Source organism: Copadichromis virginalis, linkage group LG9 (genome assembly GCF_057382275.1).
Source record: "Copadichromis virginalis isolate Kocher_CV1m ecotype Utaka linkage group LG9, C_Virginalis_male_GT1.1, whole genome shotgun sequence".
NCBI classification, from domain to species: Eukaryota; Metazoa; Chordata; class Actinopteri; order Cichliformes; family Cichlidae; genus Copadichromis; species Copadichromis virginalis.
The window spans coordinates 33,411,488-33,433,008 of record NC_140626.1 but is presented as its reverse complement, the minus strand read 5'-3'; the positions used below and the strand labels follow the sequence as shown (position 1 = coordinate 33,433,008).

General features: G+C 39.7%; 1 protein-coding gene across 1 annotated transcript in view; it reads left to right on the top strand.

Moving 5' to 3' along the window:
• Positions 1-21,521, top strand: part of LOC146702341 (sodium channel protein type 3 subunit alpha-like) — a 196,428-nt gene that overhangs the window by 161,400 nt on the left and 13,507 nt on the right. Inside the window, exons 23-26 of the mRNA XM_085468805.1 lie at positions 5,296-5,450; positions 6,711-6,884; positions 11,435-11,557; positions 17,098-17,373. Coding sequence (XP_085324931.1) covers positions 5,296-5,450; positions 6,711-6,884; positions 11,435-11,557; positions 17,098-17,373 — 728 coding nt within the window. The remainder of the gene's footprint in view (positions 1-5,295; positions 5,451-6,710; positions 6,885-11,434; positions 11,558-17,097; positions 17,374-21,521) is intronic.

Sequence of the window (21,521 nt, the reverse complement as noted above, 5' to 3'; positions counted from 1 at the left end):
TGTTTCTGCCTCGGTGGGCAGCGTGTGATGCCTGCAGAGGCGGCAGCAGCAGCGTTTGCTGCTCCTCTAACTGAAAGGTCTCAGGTATGAGCCGACACAAGGTGGCTGCTGAAGGGCCCCTGAGCAAGGCGCGAACATGCCGCCGCCTCCTCTGTCACACTGTCGCATGGATCTTTTAGCGCTTTGTCTTGATCATTTAAACGCTTCCTCCTAATGTGAGCCGAGATGCTGAGGACAGCATGTACTGAACCTTTCACCCACCAGAGGTAAATCACTGTGGACATCTACTATTAAACAGACCCAAAACTGCAGTTCTTGTTTAAATATTTAGTCATTTTGATCACATTATTCATTTTTTGAACCACTTTCCTCCTCACATCTTCAAATTACAAGGGTTCAGTTTGAAATGTGAAACTTTCCTGCAGCCGACTGAAGCCTTTAGTTGATTTACGTCCATCAGCAGCTTTACTTAATCTGTATCAGAATCAGAATATATTATGAATCCCTGAGAAAGTTATGAGGTATTAAAGCACAAGCTGTACCTAATGAAGTGACCCCGTGAAGGTATATATAATTCATTGACAAAGGGGATAAGTACAGGATCTATTACAAGGAGAAACTAAAGAAAATAAAAGGTTATTAAGTGTATAATTATTGTAAATGCATGGTCATGGGCATCCTCCAGCACCTTCACAGCCTCTGCTCTTTATGTCTTTACTTAGTTGACTTTACTACTCGCCCGACTGTTTATTAACCTTTATTTTATTTTAAATGTGACATTAGTTTTATATATGAAGACGAACGTAGTATGCAGAGCGTAGGGAGCTGAGGCTGATGATGTCAGCTTATTCACTCGCCCATCAGACACCTTTTGGAAGAATATTCACATTTGAACTTTCTAGAATTTCTGCTGATATAGTATAGGGGTGTGTGTGTGTGTGTGTGTGTGTGTGTGTGTGTGTGTGTGTGTGTGTGTGTGTGTGTGTGTGTGTGTTGAGATTGTGACATTTATGTGGAGGCAACAAGGATCAAATGCAATCACCTGGCAGGAGATCATTCAGGAGCGTTTTCTCAGTAGCGTTCAATAACGGATCAATGGTGTGCACAGCAGAGATCGAGAGTAACGAAGGAGGCGTCAGGTTGACCAACAGGTGATGTAACGAGACATTCAGTAAGAGTTTATAGCAGCAAATGTGTTTATTAAGACTGCAGTCAGTACAAGCAGAGGGGGTTTCCTAATGCACACACGCGCACAGATAATAACTCTTGCCAAGTGGGCTGATTGAGTGTCGGATTACTGTTCACTTGTTTTCATTGGATTATCCGACTGACATATTGGAGAAAAGCCTATTAGTAGCCATGGAGACAGAAAGCCGGGGTAATCAGAGCTCTAATTACAGGCAGGCGAACGCGGCAATCAGCAGAGTGAAGAGCAGCTTGTGATTTTTTTCATTCTGTTTGTTATAGGAAACAACCATGAAACCAGGAGAAAATGTTTTCACTTACTGTACATAAAGTGACATGTGACTACATATTTATTACGGCTCATCTTGATGGCAGTACTGGGGTGCCTTAAAGTTGAAGGCATTAAGTCTTAACAACTAAAATGAAACAATGATAGAGTTGAGCTGCCTTTCTGTAAAAGCACAGTAAAAGTTTGGTGTTCATCAGGGCTCCACTCTTGGGCCACAGTTATTCCTCTTCCATATAAATGGCTTAAATCCAAATATATAGTTCTCTTTATATTTGCAGATTTTCCTTTTTGTTTAAGTCTAAATTTCAGTCATTGAAAAAGAATTCTGGTGCAGTTGAAACAAAAAAAAAAAAAATTTTTATCAGAAAAATTCACTGACAGTTCTTAAATCATCAACTGGTGTTAACTGAAAATCGGTTTACTTCATTTTTTTAAACTGTACCCAAACGCTTGCATTGTTTCCTATAATAATACGTTTGAAGGAAACAGAACTACAGAATTTGCCTGAGAATCCCAGGGTTTGCAAACAAGCTGGCATCTTCCAAGCAAGCTACAGATGATTTCAGCAACTTGCTATCAGCCAAATAGAATGCAAGGAGGTTTTTGGTTGCACTTATAACCCTTCAAAGCCGGTCAGAGCGGGCACGCTCTGTTTTGCACAACTATTTTTTAAATCCCGGTAGCACTGCAACCACGTGAGCTAGCGCAATAATTTTTTTTGCATACGAAACTGGAGGAGTTGTACTTACATCTGATGCCATCAGCTTGTCCTCGGTCACAGTTTCCTTCCACATATAGCTTTGCAAAAACTGCATAAAAAGCACTTGCAGCAACAAAAACATAATATTCCAGAAACACGCTTTGCCGATCCGATCAGCTGTTTGTAACACTTCCTACGTTGGAATAGATGTCAGTGCGAACTATCACATGTCCGCCATGACCTTCCTGAAACCGGAAGTGATGTCATTTTCACGGAAATGTAGTTTTTTACCATCAGGGCCTCAGGGCCTATACTGGTCTTTTTAAAAGTTATGTTTGACTTTATGACTTTCTGTGTCGTTTCTGGGATGCTGAGGACTCATATTGCACTGCTGGAAATAGTTTATTTTGATGCATATGCTGCTTTTTTGCAAATTTGCACTATAATATTTATTTTCGTTTTTCCTGCACTATATAAAAATTGGTGTCTTTCAAAAATAAAACTATGAAGACACTCAAAATAAATTTCCTGTGGTGGGAAACTATTTTGTGCAACTTTTTTGTATTTACAGTTTTGAGGGATAAGCCTCTTAAATTTCTCTAACTACAAATATATGTTAAAAAAACAAAAACGATTTTCAATTTTTTTGTAGTTTATTGCACTTTTTTGCAATTTATGTAGTTACTATGCACTTAATGCAGACATATTATTAACATTTCGGCTATAATGGTTGTATTGATGCATAGCAACTTGAAATGCTCCCAAAAATGGCACTACAGCATGTAAAAATATAATATAAGCTCTGGCGGACTTGGTTCTATGGTAGGTCTTAAAGGGTTAACCAGCAACTGCCAACAATGTCCAGACCACTCACCAACTGGTTGAGGAATAGTTATTTTTCTGTAGGGACTGGGAGTCACCAGGGGGTCACCAAAAAGTCTCTACGACTGTGTGACTGAGGTTTAATTGACATCCGGTGGTTCATAGCAAAACAAACTGTCAGCAACTAATAAATACTCAGAGAAATCAAAAGGGGGGAAAAACATTTTTTCATGTTTTAAGTGCCAGCTTTTTATAGCCCACAAGTGAGAAGTACCCACAGTTCATGTCATACCAAAGGAGTATTTCTTTTCAGCTCTCACCATCACAGCATTCAAACATTACCAACTCACCAGCACTTGGTTATCAAAACCGTGAGATGCCCTACCCCTAATTCTTAAATGTTAAAATAATCCCGCTTAAACCTACGGAAGCAGTTTCAAATGGAGGAAACACGAACTCTGTCCATTCATCCATCATGCAAGTGGGAAAAGGCCTGCATGAAATAACATTTGTTAACAGATGCTGGGGTCTTGTCTGATTTTAGCAGGAATGAATATAAAACACAAGCATCAAATTCACATGGCTGAGAAATTGCCATTAGTAGAAAAAACTATAGTTGTGTAGCTACTCCTGGAAAAATATGGATGGGGAAGTTGTTGCACAACAGATCATAGAGTTGAGTCATGACCTACCCCTCTCTGTGTGATGTCACCGCTGAGCCATCACTCTCCACTGACCACATGCACTTGATCAAGTTGTCAAGCTCATTCCCCCATCTCCACTGTCAGTTACTAAGCCATCATCATGTCTTGCCAAAGGGAACGTCAGCATCCCTAACTCAAGCAATCATTGTCTTGAAGTTCCCGGTCCTGATTGTGAGTCAACATCAGGTTGCAATCTGCTGTTCTAGTAGCCCAAACTGGCTGAACCCGGACATGCTAGCAGCAAGCGTTTAATGGGCGATAAAGCAGGAATAACGGGAATCTGATCCTCGCTTCATCAGCACTTACTCATAGGATGATGCACGGCAGTAAGTAACTGGCTGAGTGATAATATCACTGCATTTCAACGCAGCTCAGCAGTACTCAGTGTACAAAGTGACGACACGCACTGATAAAAAAAGAGAAGCACAAAGCTGTAGTGTGTTTTTCATTTTAGGATCTTTTTCATCAGAGTTTAAATGACAGACGCAGATCAGAAAGTTATACAGGAAAAACAAAATAACTAGGATCTGTAACTAAGCACCAGATTTTATCTAAACTTTACATTTACAATGTAGCTGCCATCACCAGTGTGTGAATGGGTGGATGACTGGATGTGTAAAGCGCTTTGGGGTCCTTAGGGACTAGTAAAGCGCTATATAAATACAGGCCATTTACCATTTAATTTATTTATTTACCATTTTATCTTGTTCACTTGAAAACTTGAAAAACTAAATTAATTTGACAAAATTCATCTTATTGGCTCAGGTTTCTTTTTTGTACCACTTCACTATCATTTTAATCACCCACATGAAATCTATATCATTTCATATAAAAATACCAAATATTGAATTCAGTCAAATAATGTATTTTCCATAATTTCCTTGTACATATGCAATGACAATAAGGTGCTTAGACAGCTTAGTAACTGAATCTTTGGCCACGTTTAATATGAACATCGCATCTCAGTGGAACAGGAGAAATATGACAGGAAATATGAAGAAAGACACAAAAGGTCATTTTAAAGAAACATGAAAGAAACTGGAAAGTGGATTGAAAGAGTTAAATACAGTTTGGAGCAGAAAATAAATCTGCAGCAATCTGCTACCATCTTCACTGCATCACGCACACACACACACACACATGCACACACACACGCACACACACACACACATGCACACACACACACACACACACATGCACACACGCACGATCATTGGGTTGTTGTGGGAAAGCGGAAGCTTAACATCTGCCGAGGAGTCGGGGCTTATGCAAGAGAACACACACACAGCACTTTAGGCTCCGGGTCATCTGCATACTACAAAGCAGGCGTGTTGTGGTCCTGAGTTTCTGTTGTAGCGATGACACCAGCGTGCCCCGAAGCAAGGCACAACTGTGAGTTCAAACTCACACAAGCTCAGTTTGTTAAACTTCGTGCGATCAAGGAAAGAGTCGACGGGAGGAAAACCTCTCATCTTGCTCCTTTGTTATACCTCATTATTATGATAAGGGCTTCAAAGTATCTGACGGTTAAGGTGTAATGAAATGAATGTGCAGTCATTTTTCTGTCTCTTTGTGCGCTTCTCTCTCGCCCACAGTGTGCGTGGCCAGGTTTCAGTGCTGCGACATCGACACCACCGTAGGTCTCGGACAGATGTGGTGGAGGACGAGGAAGACCTGTTACCAGATTGTAGAGCACAGCTGGTTCGAGACCTTCATCATCTTCATGATCCTCCTCAGCTCCGGAGCGCTGGTCAGACACACACACACACACACACACACACACACACGCACGCACTTGCACGCACACGCACACACACATGCACACACACACACACACACACACGCACATGCACACACACACACACACACGCACTTGCACTTGCACGCACACACACACACACACACACACACACACATGCACACACACACACACACACACACGCACATGCACACACACACACACACACACACACACGCACACACACACACGCACATGCACACACACACACACACACACACACACACACACATGCACACACACACACACACGCACATGCACATGCACACACACACACACACACACACACGCACATGCACATGCACACACACACACACACACACACGCACACACACACACACACACGCACACACACACGCACACGCACACACACACACACAGTCTCCTTTAGCTTCATTCTAACTGTAATAAAGATAATTTTTTGCTAACTATTGTTTTATTTATTGCGGTTGTATTTTTAACTTTATGTTTTTGTATCTTAATGTACTTTCATTTATACAATAAATGAGCTCTATTTACATTTATATATTTACTCAGTAAAGTAACTGAACTAAAGAAATCCTCTTGCTTCAGTTGACTGCAACTGTCTAATGAAGGCAGCATCACTGAATTAGTTCAATGAATACCACTTTACTTCACTGTACTTTAGTTTATATCACTTACTGTGTTTATTTGTGTTTATATACACAGCATTACTAATATATTCTACTGTCAGACCCATTTTAGTTCATCGGCCCCATTTAATCTCAAATGAGCCAGACCAGTAAAACCATTAAGCATTCATAAAAACGTCTTTGTTTCTTTGTCTCCTGAGTCTTTGTGCTGAAAAATAAACCGTATGAAAACATTCACTTTTTATCTGGATGAAGTCAAACTCCGGCCTTACACAGATTTACATTTAATGAACCGTCTAATTACAGAACAGATGATCAACACATTTTGAGTTCGCTTTCAAAAATTGAGACAAACAGCAGCAACATAAATCCGTTCTTTGTTCTGGATTAGCAGTGATTTACACAATTATCTTCATATATACATAAAACACATTTCACTGATCATCAGCACAGCTGTTTGTAATAATATAATGTAAACATATAATGTATGCAGTTGATGTTGGAGATCCAGGACTACATAGCTGGAGTGAGCCGCTAAAATCTGAGACTAAAAATTGTTGAAGTGAATCAAATCAAAGCTCTCTCCACCCCCGTTCAGGCTTTTGAGGACATCTACATCGAGCAGAGGAGGGTGATCAAAGTGGTGCTAGAGTACGCCGACAAGATCTTCACCTACATTTTCATCCTGGAGATGTTGCTCAAGTGGCTCGCCTACGGCTTCAAAAAGTACTTCACCAACTACTGGTGCTGGCTGGACTTCCTCATCGTTGATGTAAGTTATTGATTTATTTATTTATCAGATTATCAGCCAGTCACTCACTTTAGCTTTTATGTTGGTGACACAAAAAGGCTACAAATTTTGACTAGGGATGGGTACCGGTGTCTGGCATAAACGGTAGTAACCAGACTGAAAAGCAGTGCACATTTCGGTGCTTTATTTCGGTGCTTTTTTTTCTGAGATGTCATACACTTTGGATTCTAGCCAATCATTTTACCTTTCCAAGAATAGGAGACGGGTCCAGGTACATACGTTCTTTTAGAGCAGAGCTACGGATCAAAAATGTCCAAGGCGAAGCGGTCAAAAGTCTGGCTGTACTTCACAGCAAAATATGCAAACTCAGCAGCAACAAGTGCTTTAAGCTGATACTGTGATACTGTCAAAGGAGGTAACACCTTGAATCCGATGAAACACCTGGCAACGCATAGCCTTTTGTTAAAGCCGAGAAATGCGCCGTATTTGATAGCTTGCTGCGAGACTTCACACCGAGCACATCTACTGTGGGTGTGGTGCCTGTTATCAGACCCGGAGTTAGCAACATCCCAACATCCGAAGAGGAGAATCCTGGCCCCTAGCCCTGCCAGTGTAGCAGAAATGATGAGGATGATGATGCAGCAGCAGCCGTTCTTCTCTGCGTGAGTAGCTTAATGTTGTTCGTGTGTAATTTACGTTGAGTAGGCTAACCACGTTATTACATTAATGCATGTAAGGTGAACTAGCAAACATCATCATAGCTACATGCGGCTGTCTTCTTGTTTGATGGCAGATACTCCCTTCACCCTGGCCAAAAAGGCTAAAATGACCAAAGAAAAAGTGGAAAACAGTTAAACATGAGAGGTTTAGGACAAAGTTTGTGTTTTTTCCATTGTTTAAGCACTGCTTCCAGCCAAGAGTGATGCCATATATGCCCCATAGCTGCAGAAAAGGCTAACATTGTTATCTTTTTACAAAAAACAGCTGAACATGAGAGGTTTTTGGACAAAGTTTGTGTTCTCCATTCTTTAAGCACCGGCACCGTTTCAAAAGTACCGGTTTGGCACCGGTATCGGATAAAACCTAAACGATACCCATCCCTAATTTTGACAGACAGCAAACTGTGATGAAGAAAAAATAAGTATAATAAGTATTTTGTACAGACAAAAGTAATCTGAGTATTTTATTGACTGCATGTATCCATTGTGTTGTCATAGATGGTATTTTGTCCCTGTTAGTCTACAACTTGGGAAACACTATGAATGCTGTGATGCAAAAGTAAGAGTGTGATCAAAAAGTTCCAGAGACTGACCTCTAAAAATCGGGCCCCTGATTTAAAGTCCCAGCAAACATTTTGAAATTCAATAACCATCAGGACGTGTTCTCTCTACGTCTCGTCATGGTTGGAAGAAAGCTCCAGAATAAATGTTGTTGCGATGTCGGAGATAAAAACTCACTGTCAGTTTGAGGTGTTTATTTAATGTTTAATGTTTCCTGGACGTCAATCTGTCTGTAGTTCAGTTTCTGCAGATGTTCCAGGGACTTAACATCAGGGTTTCAAACATCTTTCCTGGGTTTGACTGTTCAAGATCATCGTCTTGTGAACCTCAGGATGACTTTCAGTACAACATCTATTTTTAGATCTCTCATTCTGTCCCGATGCATTCCAACAGTCTGACTCCTCTCCTTTGGACAAATTCTGTTGCACAGGTTTGGTTGTAGCCGAAATCTCAGCTCTCATCACTACGAGCTTCCTTACACAATTCAGGTCAGTTTCTATGCAGGTTTTCACAGTAAAATCACAGAGTGCACAGTAGCGAGCTTGGATTATACTCTGTTGTGGACATGTACAGCTGGAGACTCGATGGCCGAGTGATCATTCCTCAGTAATACTTCTTTTAGGTTCGGTGCCTGGGCACATTTGTAGTTGGTGCGCGTTTTTTTGCATGGGCACAAAAATCAGGCAGGTATGTTTCACGTCCGCTCAGACTCTCGCATTCAAACTCGTCAATGGACAGTGAGTGAGTCACGTCACAGGGACCCAAGCGAACCACAAATGTGGAAACTATAATGTCAGAGACGTCCTGGAAGAGATCTAAAAATAGCAGCGGTGCTGGGAGCTTCTTGGGCATTCCTGAGAGGATGACTTTGAAGAGGAGATTGCCAAATTTAAATCAGGGAAGGGTTTCTTGTGATGGACCTGCTGTCTGAACTCTTTAATCACACTTCATATCTATTTTTTACCCTTGCTGTGTAAATTCTCCATGTTAAACATGGTCTATGTTAAATGTGCAGTTTATGTATAAGAAGAGAATGATTCAGTATTTCTCACTGTCAGCAGTGTCACAGTTGTTGTCTTAGTGCAGCAACTTCCCACTATAAATAAAAGAGTGAGAGACACTGAGCGACAAAGAGAGGCACAGAGAGAGAGAGCGAGAAAGAAGTTCAAACAGCCTCCGGACAAATAATCAGCCGTGGCTTTTGAACCTATACACACACACATACACACACATACACACACACACACACACACACACTCAGAGATGTGTATGTTTAGACGCTCACACTTTCTTCCAGTGTTCTGGGCAAGTGGCACACAAAGTTTATGATGCACACCATACATATGCATGCACTGAGTCGGAAATCGACCCACTCCCCCGTCTCTCTCACTCCGGGTGTTTTCCGCCTAGCCGTCTTCATAAATGACACTGACGTTTTTATCTGACTGTAGTGGCCTGAAGGGGAACGAGAGGGAGAAATCTTGAGTCACCGAACTAACCAAGCAAAGATGAGACAAGAAACAGAGTTTTATTAACACAATCGGAAATGGAGAAAGAGAGAGACATGCTTAAAGCTTCAGGATTTCATTTTTGAGCACTAGAGGGCAGAAAAGCATCAGAAGATGATATAAAGTAATCAAAAGAAAGTTTTAGCTTCTTTAGATTTTTTTATTTGCAAATTACTTAGTTATCTCTGCTGTGTTGCTTTATCATTATTTTGAAAGAAACTGCTTGAATAAAAAGTTTTCTCTTTCTAAGAAGCTTTTATTTTGAAATGTAAGAAGTAAGTGTAGCTATTTATTGGCTCATAGCTTAACACAGAAATTAAGAATTGTGAACTTAAACTGAAATTAATTAGGGAAAAATAGTAAGAAAAAACAAAAAACAACAGAGTAAGAATTTAAGAAATGCTAAAATGTCTGTTACTTTTTCACGGGAACCTTTTCTGCTAAGTTCCTGCTCTGCATTTCGAATATCTTCTTGGATTCTCTGAAGTAGCTTTGCATGATTCCTAGTTCAAATTCATCCTTATTTGTCTTACTGGTGCTGTTGTAGCACACATACACTGTATAGAAAAATGGAAAAGTTCCAGTAATGTCCACTTGAGGACATTAGTGGATCTGCAAGTTTTCCAAACTCAGACGTTGTTGGTTGATTGCAGCCTGTCAGCTCATCTTCAGTTGGAAACAAGTTGTTTAAGCTTCTGCCCCTCCCTTTAAGCCAACTTTCTCCTGATTGGATGCCCATCTTAAACTGAAGATTTAAATAGCTGGTGGATGGAGCTTGCTCACAGCATGGGCTGCGACCTCATTACTTATTAAATTATAAATGACAGAAAAGCAGAGGACGTCCCCTTTATTTCGATCATGTTTTTGTTCTTTGCACAGTCTGAAGCTACTTTGTATTTATGTGTAGAAATGTTGTTGTTTACTGTGTAACCGAACCCTGTAGATCTCAGTGTTGGGTCTGATGGCTCAGTACATCTCAGTGGACCACATCACCACCATGCGTGTGCTGAGGACATTAAGAGCTCTCCGTCCTCTCCGGGCTGTGTCCCGCTTCGCTGGTATCAGGGTAAGAATGAGCTGCGTTCACCTGCAGCTCGACCGACCTGAGACCTGCTGCTCGGTGCTGGAAATCATATGTGTCGTGGCTTTAAATGTTTCTGGGTTTGATTGGGAGGTGATGCCATCCTGGCTTTAATCAGAGGTGATATCTCAGACTGTTGTGGATACAGGTAGTATGTTTAACACCTAACCATCCCTTTTACAGCTAAACATAAACCCTGAAGCTGTTTAAAGCAGTCGTTCAGTGATCTGCACATCCATCTCTATAAGCACTCAGTGGCTTATCAAAGTGTCACAAAACAGTCTGCTTTATTGTCTTGTTTTAAAAGCCATGGATCACTCAGGACTCACTCGACCAATCAATAAACACATTTATTCTTTCTCATTTCTCCGGTTCTTTGTGCTGGCTTCCTAGAAGAGTCTGTAAAATAACCATTTCCTTGTCTGCTTGCAGCTTCACCTGAGAAAGGTTTCAACAATGATAAAAAAAATTGTAGCAGTGAGTCCTTCGTCATGAGCTCAGTGATCACAAACCATCACCCTTCCTTTTTCAGGCATCATCATTCAACTGCAGCTTCGTCTCCTGGATCAGAACTTTCTCTCACTTTCCCTTCATTAGAATAGCAGTTAACTGTCCTGCTTCTCTTTTCTTTCCCTTCCTCCTTCTTCTGTCTCTATATTCCTGTCCCTATCTTTTTCTGTCCTCTCTCTCTCTCTCCTCCAGGTCTCATTGGTCAGTTTGGTAGCCAACACATTGGGTTATTCAGACTTAGCAGCCATCAAATCCCTGCGGACGCTGCGGGCCCTGCGGCCCCTCAGAGCCCTCTCCAGATTTGAAGGCATGAGGGTAAGAGTCAGTATTATCAAAGCAAACACATCTGGGCATCAATGTCGAGAGTCCAGCTGAATGTCAAAGGATTTAGTGCACTTATGCTTTAATTTATCACTAAAAACGGGAAAAAGTAAAAGATCTTGGGTAAAAAAAGAGCTTCTCCTCTACATATATTTTCTTTGCAGTTACATAGTTCACATTAAATATACAAAAAAAAGTGTGTTAAATTTATAATGATCAACAAATTAGCAATTTTTCAATAACATAGGCATTGGCATTTAAAATAGACGATAAATACAAATTTCAAAATAAAAGAGATATAAGAGAATATATATATATATATATGTGTGTGTGTGTGTTTGTGTGTGTGTATACATATATATATATATATATATATATATATATATATATATATATATATATATGTGTGTGTGTGTATATACATGAAGGTATTTGTTGTAGATTTTCTGCCGTGCTTGGGATTATCGTCCACTTTCATCTCATCTGTCCATTGGAAATCCAGAAGTCTTGTGGTTTGTTCAGGTGGAGTTCAGTGTTTTTCTGATGTGCTGTAATGGACTTTAACATTTAACATGCTTACTGAGGCCTGTAGAGTTGAAGATGTAGAAGCAGAAGGTGAAGCTCTTGGGGGTTTTACAGTTTCTTTAAGATAAGATGAAATAACCTTTATTAATCCCACACATGGGAAATTTATTTTGTTACAACAGAAAGTGGACAGTGCAGCATTGCACGGTCTGACCTTGGGTTGATTTTCAAGTAAAGTGGCTTTATTGTCATTTCAACCTTGTGCGGTGGTACAGTACACAGTGAAACGAGACAGTGTTCCTCCGGGACCATGGTGCTACATATAACAGACAATCAACGCTGGACTACATAAAGTGCGAGTGTCCAAAAATTGCAATTATTTGCCGAAAAATTCCCATCTGGGAGGATTGTGGCATTGTGTTAACTCATACACACTTTTATGGAGGAGCTCACACTGATGATCATCAATTAATCAAGTGTATTTCATCAGCAGCATGTGGCTTCTTTTAAGTCCTATGGAGGTAGTAAGGATGTACTTTTACATGACTGTGTACTGCTTTCTGATTGGTGAGAAAAACGGATCAACAATGGAAAACGCATCAGGGATTCATACCGCTGCATATTATTGATCTACAAATCAGAAGAAAAAAAGAAGGGCAACTTAGTTAACAGTTTGTGCAGGCTGCCCGATGGCTCAAAATTTAGATTTATTAATATATGATTCAAATAGAAAAAAGTAACTGATCTATCAATAAGTTAAATTACAGTAAAAGCAATAGTAAAAATCTATAATTTATTGTATAAACTGTTTTTACAGTTTAGTACTTCTCCATAAACAGATCACAGTTAATGCTTCTGAATTAATAAATTAAACTTAAACATTTAAATTTACAAAAAGAATGTGTAATACAGTAGCTTTCTAAAAATATTTTTTCACGGAAGATATTTACATCATTCGCCTGTAATTCACACATAACAGCAAATTACTGTAAAGTAAATGTATTATTACAGCAGTTTTTATTAGTGTAACACAGCTAATCTGTTCTCTGGAAAATTCTAGAATTACTGACTGAACTGAATTATTTAGATATAAAGGAAGATAAATCAACTAACTGAAGTGAGGACATGTTTGTGCCCAGGTGTGTTTGTAATGAACATCCCCTCAGTGTTTTCTCACCGTGTGTCATCCTATCATTTCTTATCTGTCACTTCATATTAAACTTTACTCTCTGCTTCCTGCTCTCTGACGGGTTCATCTTCTTTTGAATTTAGTTCTTTCTTTCTTTTTGCTGTGTTGTTTTATTGCCTCCTGTGAATTTGATGTGTATTTTTTCTGATTTCTCTTTCATGTTAACTTATGTCCATCAGCCTTTGTGAGCAGGAGACAAATATCAAGTTACTGTTTGTGTTTCTGTCACCAGTATTACTGTGAATAGCACAGAGTCGGTGTCCTGCAAACACAGTCTCCTGAAATGAGGACGAATGTTCCTGACAGCACACTCCTTTCACTTACATTCAAATATTAGCCGTAGCTGTGGGTAAATATTTGGAAACCACGCCCCTGTCCTGCAAAAAGACTAACGTCAGACTTTAATGACAAATTTAGAAAACACAAAACTATATTTGGTTCATAGAAAATCATTCTCACAATTTTGATTTCAATTCTTTTGTGTAGAAATATATTTCAAAACATGAAAAACAAACATAAAACTTACAAAACTAAGTAAATGGGCAATGTGAATGGTGGGAATTTACGAGGAAAGCTTTTATGTATCAAAGCTCTCACAAGAGAATATGTGGCCTTATAATGTTTAAAAACATGGAATTAATTTTGGGGTTAACATAACAATTATTTAACACATAACATAATTGTTTTTTTATTAAACCTAAAGAATACTTGAACTCTTCGGTTCATCAAACAGCAGCTTGGGGTTTGCAGGAGACAGACTCGCTCTCTGGAAGACTAAACAGATGATTTTCTGTGTTAAATTTAAAAATGCTCAGCACTCAGCATCACATTGCTTACTCAGCAAGGCATTCTGGGTATAAAAAAAACACAAGACGTAAATGTGCTTTGTGAGTGCAGATGAGGACGACCAAACACACAAGCTGACTCACCGCCGTCTATAGATCTGCAACAATAGGAAGCAGGACGGTGGATTTCTCAGAAAAATAAAAATCACATAATGAAGGAGAACCGAGTGATTAATGGCACTGCATTTATTTCACATGGGAGCAGAATTTTCTACTTCTTGCATGTCAGGACTCATCAAGTAATTGGCGAAAACAGTCATGTGAGTTCACACTGCCTTTCCTTTTTTATAAAAGGCTGATAAAATAAATCAAATCATGACGTACAGGATTCAACCTAAACAAGTCACACGAGCTGCATGGCTGGTTTCAAACCAGTGGACACTGTAAGGTCAAAGGCAGAATTTAGCGGGTGAATCTAATCAGCATCATCAACTTAAATATAAATTAATGTCTGCTAGATTTGATGTAACCTAGTAACAACCCTAGATATAAGCAGCCCGATACTGCATCACTGTAATCTTTGTCAGAACACTGCAAACTAACCACTTTAACCTGCACTGAACTGCATAGTATCTGTATGCAACCCTTAAATAAAACAAACTTCAAGTACCTTCAAGTCGGGTTTGCGTCACATAAACCTCTGTGAACATTATGTATAGATCCACTGTCTGATTTTAAAACTCCAAAATGAATTAGGACGTTCAATGCCACACTTAAATGTAACTTAAAGAAGTTGGGATTTTAAGGTTGTAAAGAAATGCTAGCAAATAATTCCAGAGTGTAAATCAACATAAACATGTCGGATGAATCTACTCAAGAAATTCACATTTTTAAGTGTTGAAAAATGTCAGTTTCTTGAAAAAAAAATGAAGACATACAATTAAAAACACAAATGATTAACTAGTAAAATAATGTCACATTAATTAAATACTGTATGTATTTAGAAACTGTGTTCTCTCCCATATTAGGCCTCAGTTTCACAGGCTGGCGATCTGCTGTCAGCATCAGGTTGCTTGTGAAAAATGAGTATTCTCAGACTGGTTGGGGAATGGTTGCTGGAAGTTGCTGGCTGTTACTGTATGAAATCGGTTGCACAATCATGAAAAATGCCAGCTTTACTGCAAAGGGATAATCATTTGCCTTCAAAGGTGAACGGTTTCATTTTGTGGTACATCTGTTAGTTTCAGCGAGTCAGGATCTTCCACATAGAAGACCAAGAAAAGCACTGTATACCTCTTTCTGACCAATTCCACTTAGCAACAGCAAGCAACAACTCACCAACTGGTCACGAAATATACTTTAATAAAGCAACCGATGGTTACCGTAGTGATTTACAACTCTGCAGCCTTTTCTCGACCCAACGTCGAATTTAAACTGTCACTTTTTTCCTCTGTCACATCCGACTGAAAGACAATAAAGAAGATGGACGTAGCCTCCGAGTCCACAAAGTGAAGCAAATAAACACTTTCCTGATGAGTTTATTAGGGGTGCAACAATACTTGTATCGGTATTGAACCGTTCGATACAGTGCTTTCGGTTCGGTACGCATATGTATTGAACAATACAAAAAATTTTATTTATTTTAGCAACTTTTCTTCTGACGATGCTGGCTGTGCTGAGAGCTCAGTGGATCTGCGTTCGACTACTCCGCCTAGGCTGGACTGTCGAGTGCAGATCTACTGAGCGCAGGGCAAGCTAGCAAGACAGAAGTTAAGCTCTCCTTGCAACATGGCAAATTGAACCTCCCCCACCCTCATTCAGATCTGGCGTTTGGAACTATCTTGGTTTTCATGTGACGTATGACCCTGAAGGTAAGCGAGTCATGGACAAAAGTAAAACAGTATGTCGGATGTGCCACGCAATGCTCAATTGGTGGGAACTAGTGCGTTAGCGCAGTTAGCTCGTTAACGTGTTGACGCCGTCCAGCGGTAACTCGTTAAGGGAGTTTTGCCGCGTTATGGCGTTAACGTCATTTTAACGAGATTAACGCTGACAGCACTAGTGGGAACACAACGAATATGACTGCACATTTACTCCGACAGCATCCTAGTGCAAAGACAAGTGGAAGCAGACAAAAACAACAAGCACGCATGCTACAAACTTTACCCGAGTCATTTAGACAGCCGTTAGCACAGGATTCTCCTTATGGGGACCTGATATGTTTAATATGCTGCTGAGAATATAGCCCAGAAGAAGCGTATAGTATAGCTGTTATTTTGGAAAGAGACATTTCTCTGTAATAAACTCTCTTTTCCAAAGATGACTGATTTCTCCATCAGATAGATTTTTTTTTATTATTATTTTCTTGTTTCAGCAACATTAAATTTAAAAACTGTATTTTTGAGTTAAAATATATATTTATAATTTTAATAAATGACAAATTAAAAAAGCATGAACATTTTTTTGTATCAAAAAAATATTGAACCATGACACCAAAGTATCGAATCGAACCATGAATTTTGTGTATCGTTGCACCCCTAGAGTTTATAGGCTTGGTCGCTCATCTGTAGTCATATTGGGGGGAAATGAAGTCGGTTTTGTACATTTTGGTCCATGAAAAGTGTCACAAAGGAGGATTATACACTTTCACAGTCAGATACACCAATCACTTGTCACCAGTTTTAAAATGCCAGTGCTCATCTTGAGGGTTCAAAACAGGACTTGATGAACCAATGGGTGACTCACAGTTTACATGTCCATCTTTTATACTGTCTATCATCCAACTGCATGGCGTGCTGTGTTGTTAAAATTAATGTGTTGGTCAGGTGGTCATTCATTGTTGGCAACACTGATGTTGTCTGGTCTAACTCTGGTCTCTGATCAGTTTCTGGGTTCATCCATCTGTTTGAGCATGTTGATTTTGGTTTGCTCCGCCACCACCTGATCAGCAACACACTGAAACCTTAACATTTACTGTAACTAGAGACCACATGTAAATGGTTTGTCTGTACGTATGAATGCTGGTTTCCGTGCAGGTGGTGGTCAACGCTCTGATCGGCGCGATTCCCTCCATCATGAACGTGCTGCTGGTCTGTCTCATCTTCTGGCTCATCTTCAGCATCATGGGCGTCAACCTTTTTGCCGGGAAGTTTGGCCGCTGCGTCAACAGCACGGGCCAAGTCTACGACGCTTCTGCAATCACCAATAAGTCGCAGTGCGAGACCCACAACGACACCTCGACGCACTACTGGAGCAAAGTCAAGGTCAACTTTGACAACGTGGGTGCCGGGTACCTGGCCCTGCTACAAGTGGTAAGATACTTTATGTTTACTTATTGGAATCAGAGACTTTTATGATCTCCACTTTTTTTGTTTTTGGCTTTTCAAATTTGTACTTAGATTTCTTTGGTTTCCATGAAAGATTTATTTTCAGTTTTTACTGGTCAAACGTGTGCCAAGGTTCTCTCTTTTACTAAGGTATAAAAATACAGATGTACACACAGATCCTGGTTAGTTAAATAAAAGAAAGCTTCTAGTAGCGGCTCTTTGGCCAACATTTTCACGTTTGCATTAATTTAATAAGGTAGCCAGATAATTATGATGCACGGTGAATATGCACAGACTTATCATGCATAATGAGGCCAGAATGGAAGTTTCCCACATTTCCCACCGCTGCCTGTGCTTCTGTGCTCTGTAGAGAGAAAAAGTTGGAGCACTTTTTTTAAAAGCCATTTTCACAGTTGGCAAAGAGAGATGCCAGCTTGGGGTTTTGCTGCACAGTGAGTCATGATTCATTATGTGACCTTTCACAAAGGTCACTTTTAAGTTGTTATTAGACACCTAAAAGCACCCCCAGTGCTTTATTTATGGCGTGGGTCGCAGCTTTCCTTGCCTACTTTGTGTTTTCAAAAAATGCATTCAGACCCAGAGACCTGGAGAGAGTGACACGACAGGAAATGTGTAGGATGTTTTCAGACTCGCCACGCCAGCCGCGGTTCTTTTACTCTTTTTATATGTCCTGTTTGAAGACGCGTTCCCTGGGAAGTTCTACCCCCTACAGATCTCAGTGCAGCTGTGCAAAACAATCACTAGCACACACCCACTGAAACAGGATCACGAGGCAGAGCCGCAGATGAAAACGAAGAACAAAATTCTGTCATTGCGGCGCCTGTGTGAAGCTTTGAGGGAAACAAAGAGGTTCGAGTGAAGAAATCGAGGCACAAAGTGAAAAATCCTCTCCTTCAAAACAAATTAAAGCTGAGAGTCTCCTCCACATGCCGTAGGAGGATTGACTTTTCCGCTTCTCCCGTCCCTCTCTCTCTCTCTTGATCTCGTCTTTTCGTTTCATCAATTTGTCGCCTTAATTTTCCTCCCACACCTGTTCTTCATTGCTCTTGCTTTTGTCTTTTCCACTTGTCCACTCTGCCTGCCTCTCTTTGTCCTGTTAACGTTGCTGTCGTTCCACAGCCTTCTGTCTTCTCTGTCATTTATGAGAGCAGTTTTAAACCTCACATTGCCTACAGTAAGTGGCAGGTACACAAACTGCAATTTGAATAAGTAACACATAAGCTGTGAATAACTGGGAGGTACTGATGGGAAAAATAATTGAAAATCTGTTGGGAGGTTATTATTAAAAAAATAATACCTCTCACGGTCAGTCACAGCCGTTAATCTTCATCTGTGTTTCCGGACATGAATTTATTTAGAGTCACATATTTTTGATTAGTTATTTCCAACGAACAGGTTTTGTTGTTGGCAGCGTTTTCATGCATGCACCTCACTCTGTCTGTAAACATGATCAGTGGAAAACCATTGAATGAATTATTTTTTGTAAACATATATTTATTGAATTTTGGTTTCATAAACATCAAACACTTTAAACATATGGCAGTAAGAAAGCAATAAAAACACAAGACACTCAAAAAACAAAAACAAATTAAAAAAATTATACTTAAAAAATTAAATATATATATATATATATATATATATATATATATATATATATATATATATATATATATATATATATATATATATATATATATATATATAAAATAAAATACAATAAAAACAGTAGAGGTTACTTTATACATTCCCAAATTTAGTTACATATTTTCATTACCCCGCTCTCCCTCCAGTTCCTCAACTTCCCCAGTCTTTAATAGCTCCAGAACAACACGTCCTCACTCCCGAGGCGTAATATATTACGCTAGGTGACAAATCGTCAACATGTTACGCTTCTGGGCAACCAACAATACATGGGCTGCAATACATGGCTGAACCGTGTTTTACCGCGAGAGCGTCATTTGACTGTATTTCACCCATAACCTGGCATGTACCATAACAACGCCGAAGGTCGCCTTTCGCATTCCTCAGGAACGCTGCGGGACGTGACAAATCATCAGGTTGTTACGCCTCGGGAGTGAGAACGGGCTGTCCAGAAACATCTTCCAAATGTATGAAAAATTCTAGTGATCTTTTCCTAACCACATAGGTCAGCTTCTCAAGAACTAAACTTGATTTTACATTATTTAACTATTGGTCAAAAGAGGGACCAGTTGAATGAATTCTGATAAAACTGTGGGGGGATGTAGAGTGGACTCTTAACAATGGATTCAAATTTGGCTGACATCAACCGAGGTCAAAGTAGAAATATTTTTATAGAGCTATTTCACTATATTTCTTACTGCCATTGTTTGTGACACCACGTAGGGCTGTGCGATATGACCAAAATCTCATATCCCGATATAAGAATTATATCGTCCGATAACGATATAAATCACAAAAACGTAACATTTTCTGTAAATTCTGTGAATCTCGGGCAGCTCGACTTGCGGGAAGTGTTTCCAGCTGGGCGCCATGTAGCTGGAGTCGAGTGTTTTAACTGATGCATGAAACGATACATTTTTAGACATAAGTTGTAACGGACGCCGTTTTCTTTGTGAGTATTTATTACACAGCCTGCTGCGGGGAAAGCCTGTTCTAACGTTTGAGTCTAAGATTTATTTTTTAGCACCTGACGGCTCTTTTTTTACTTCTCATCCGTAAATAATCTGCTCTTTCACGTGATTCAGTTTATTTTGAAAAGTCTCAGCAGGATCTTGAGCTTTATTGTGAAAGGTTTATGTGGCACATAAATGAGCGGACACGCGATGGTGTTACCGTCGTTGTTGCTAATGTCAACACATAAAAACAGGTGCTTATCCGTCCGTAGTGTGGTTATATTACATATAAGAGAAAGAGAGAACTTTAAGAAATGAATATAGCCACTACAGTGACATCAGAACCATGAAAACATATTGCCGTAAACAGTTTATTTTGCGACACCACGAAACAACAAACGATAGCGTAAAATGAAACGATGTTTTTATATCGTCATCCGATATAATCGTTATATCGAACAGCCCTAACACCACGTATCATTATATGTGAGGATCAAATCACACATCAGACACATACAATGTTCCAATCAATTCTTTAAAATGTATTTACCACTAAACATTTAAACAACTGTTGCAAATTCATTGCTTAGACACAATAAATATTTTCCACTTTTATAAGGCAAAAAAGGTCCATATCTGGAGGCTGCAGAGATTTGTGGTGGAGCAAATCATTTGGCCCACATGTCAGAGACGCACGTTTAAGTCAAATACAGCACAGATTTGATTTGATGAAATAAATATGTCTCCTAGTTCAGTTTAAGCATGAAAACCACTGGGTTAACTGTCTGCGGCTGCGTGTCACTTGCTTGTTTTCATAATTAGATAAAAATGACGTTCTGTTGCTGTTACTCCAGCTTTTCAACAACACTGTAAGATTTACTGCACATGTAACTAAAAGTCCAACGCAGGTACATAATGAGATATGAAATGAAAAGCCTTTATACTTATTATATTCAGGATACAAAGAGACTGGCAGTGGCATGCCTGCCTGGAGCATTAGAGTTAGAACGACAAACTTCACATGATGATATAAAAGAATTTACGATGAGTTTCTTGCTCTTCATCCTTTCGCTCTCTTTTTCTTTTCTGCTTTTCCATTTCTTTCTTTGCCTGTCCCTCCTTCCTGTCTCTCCATCTTCTGTTATTCAACACAACACGGACAGGGCAAAATACTGCAACTACAACTCCATTTCCCCCTCCGTCCTTTATATCTCTCCATCACCTTCCTTGCAAACCTTCATTTTCTTCTCTCTATCTCTCTGTCTTTACTTCACTCACTCCTTTTTCCTTCGTTCTCGCTCTCTGACGCCCACCATGGGAGTCCTGAGAGCCTCCAATCAATCAGCGTCTGAGAGGCTTTTATTTTTAGAGCGACTTCAGCCAAGTGGGAGAGAAATGCAGAGATGGAGGGAGGAAAAGTGCACGTAGAATTAGAAATATTAAACTTAAACAGCAGTGAAAGAGAAGGCGAAGATGGAGATAAAAGGACGGAGAGGTTGGAGTCGAGGGAAATGTGGT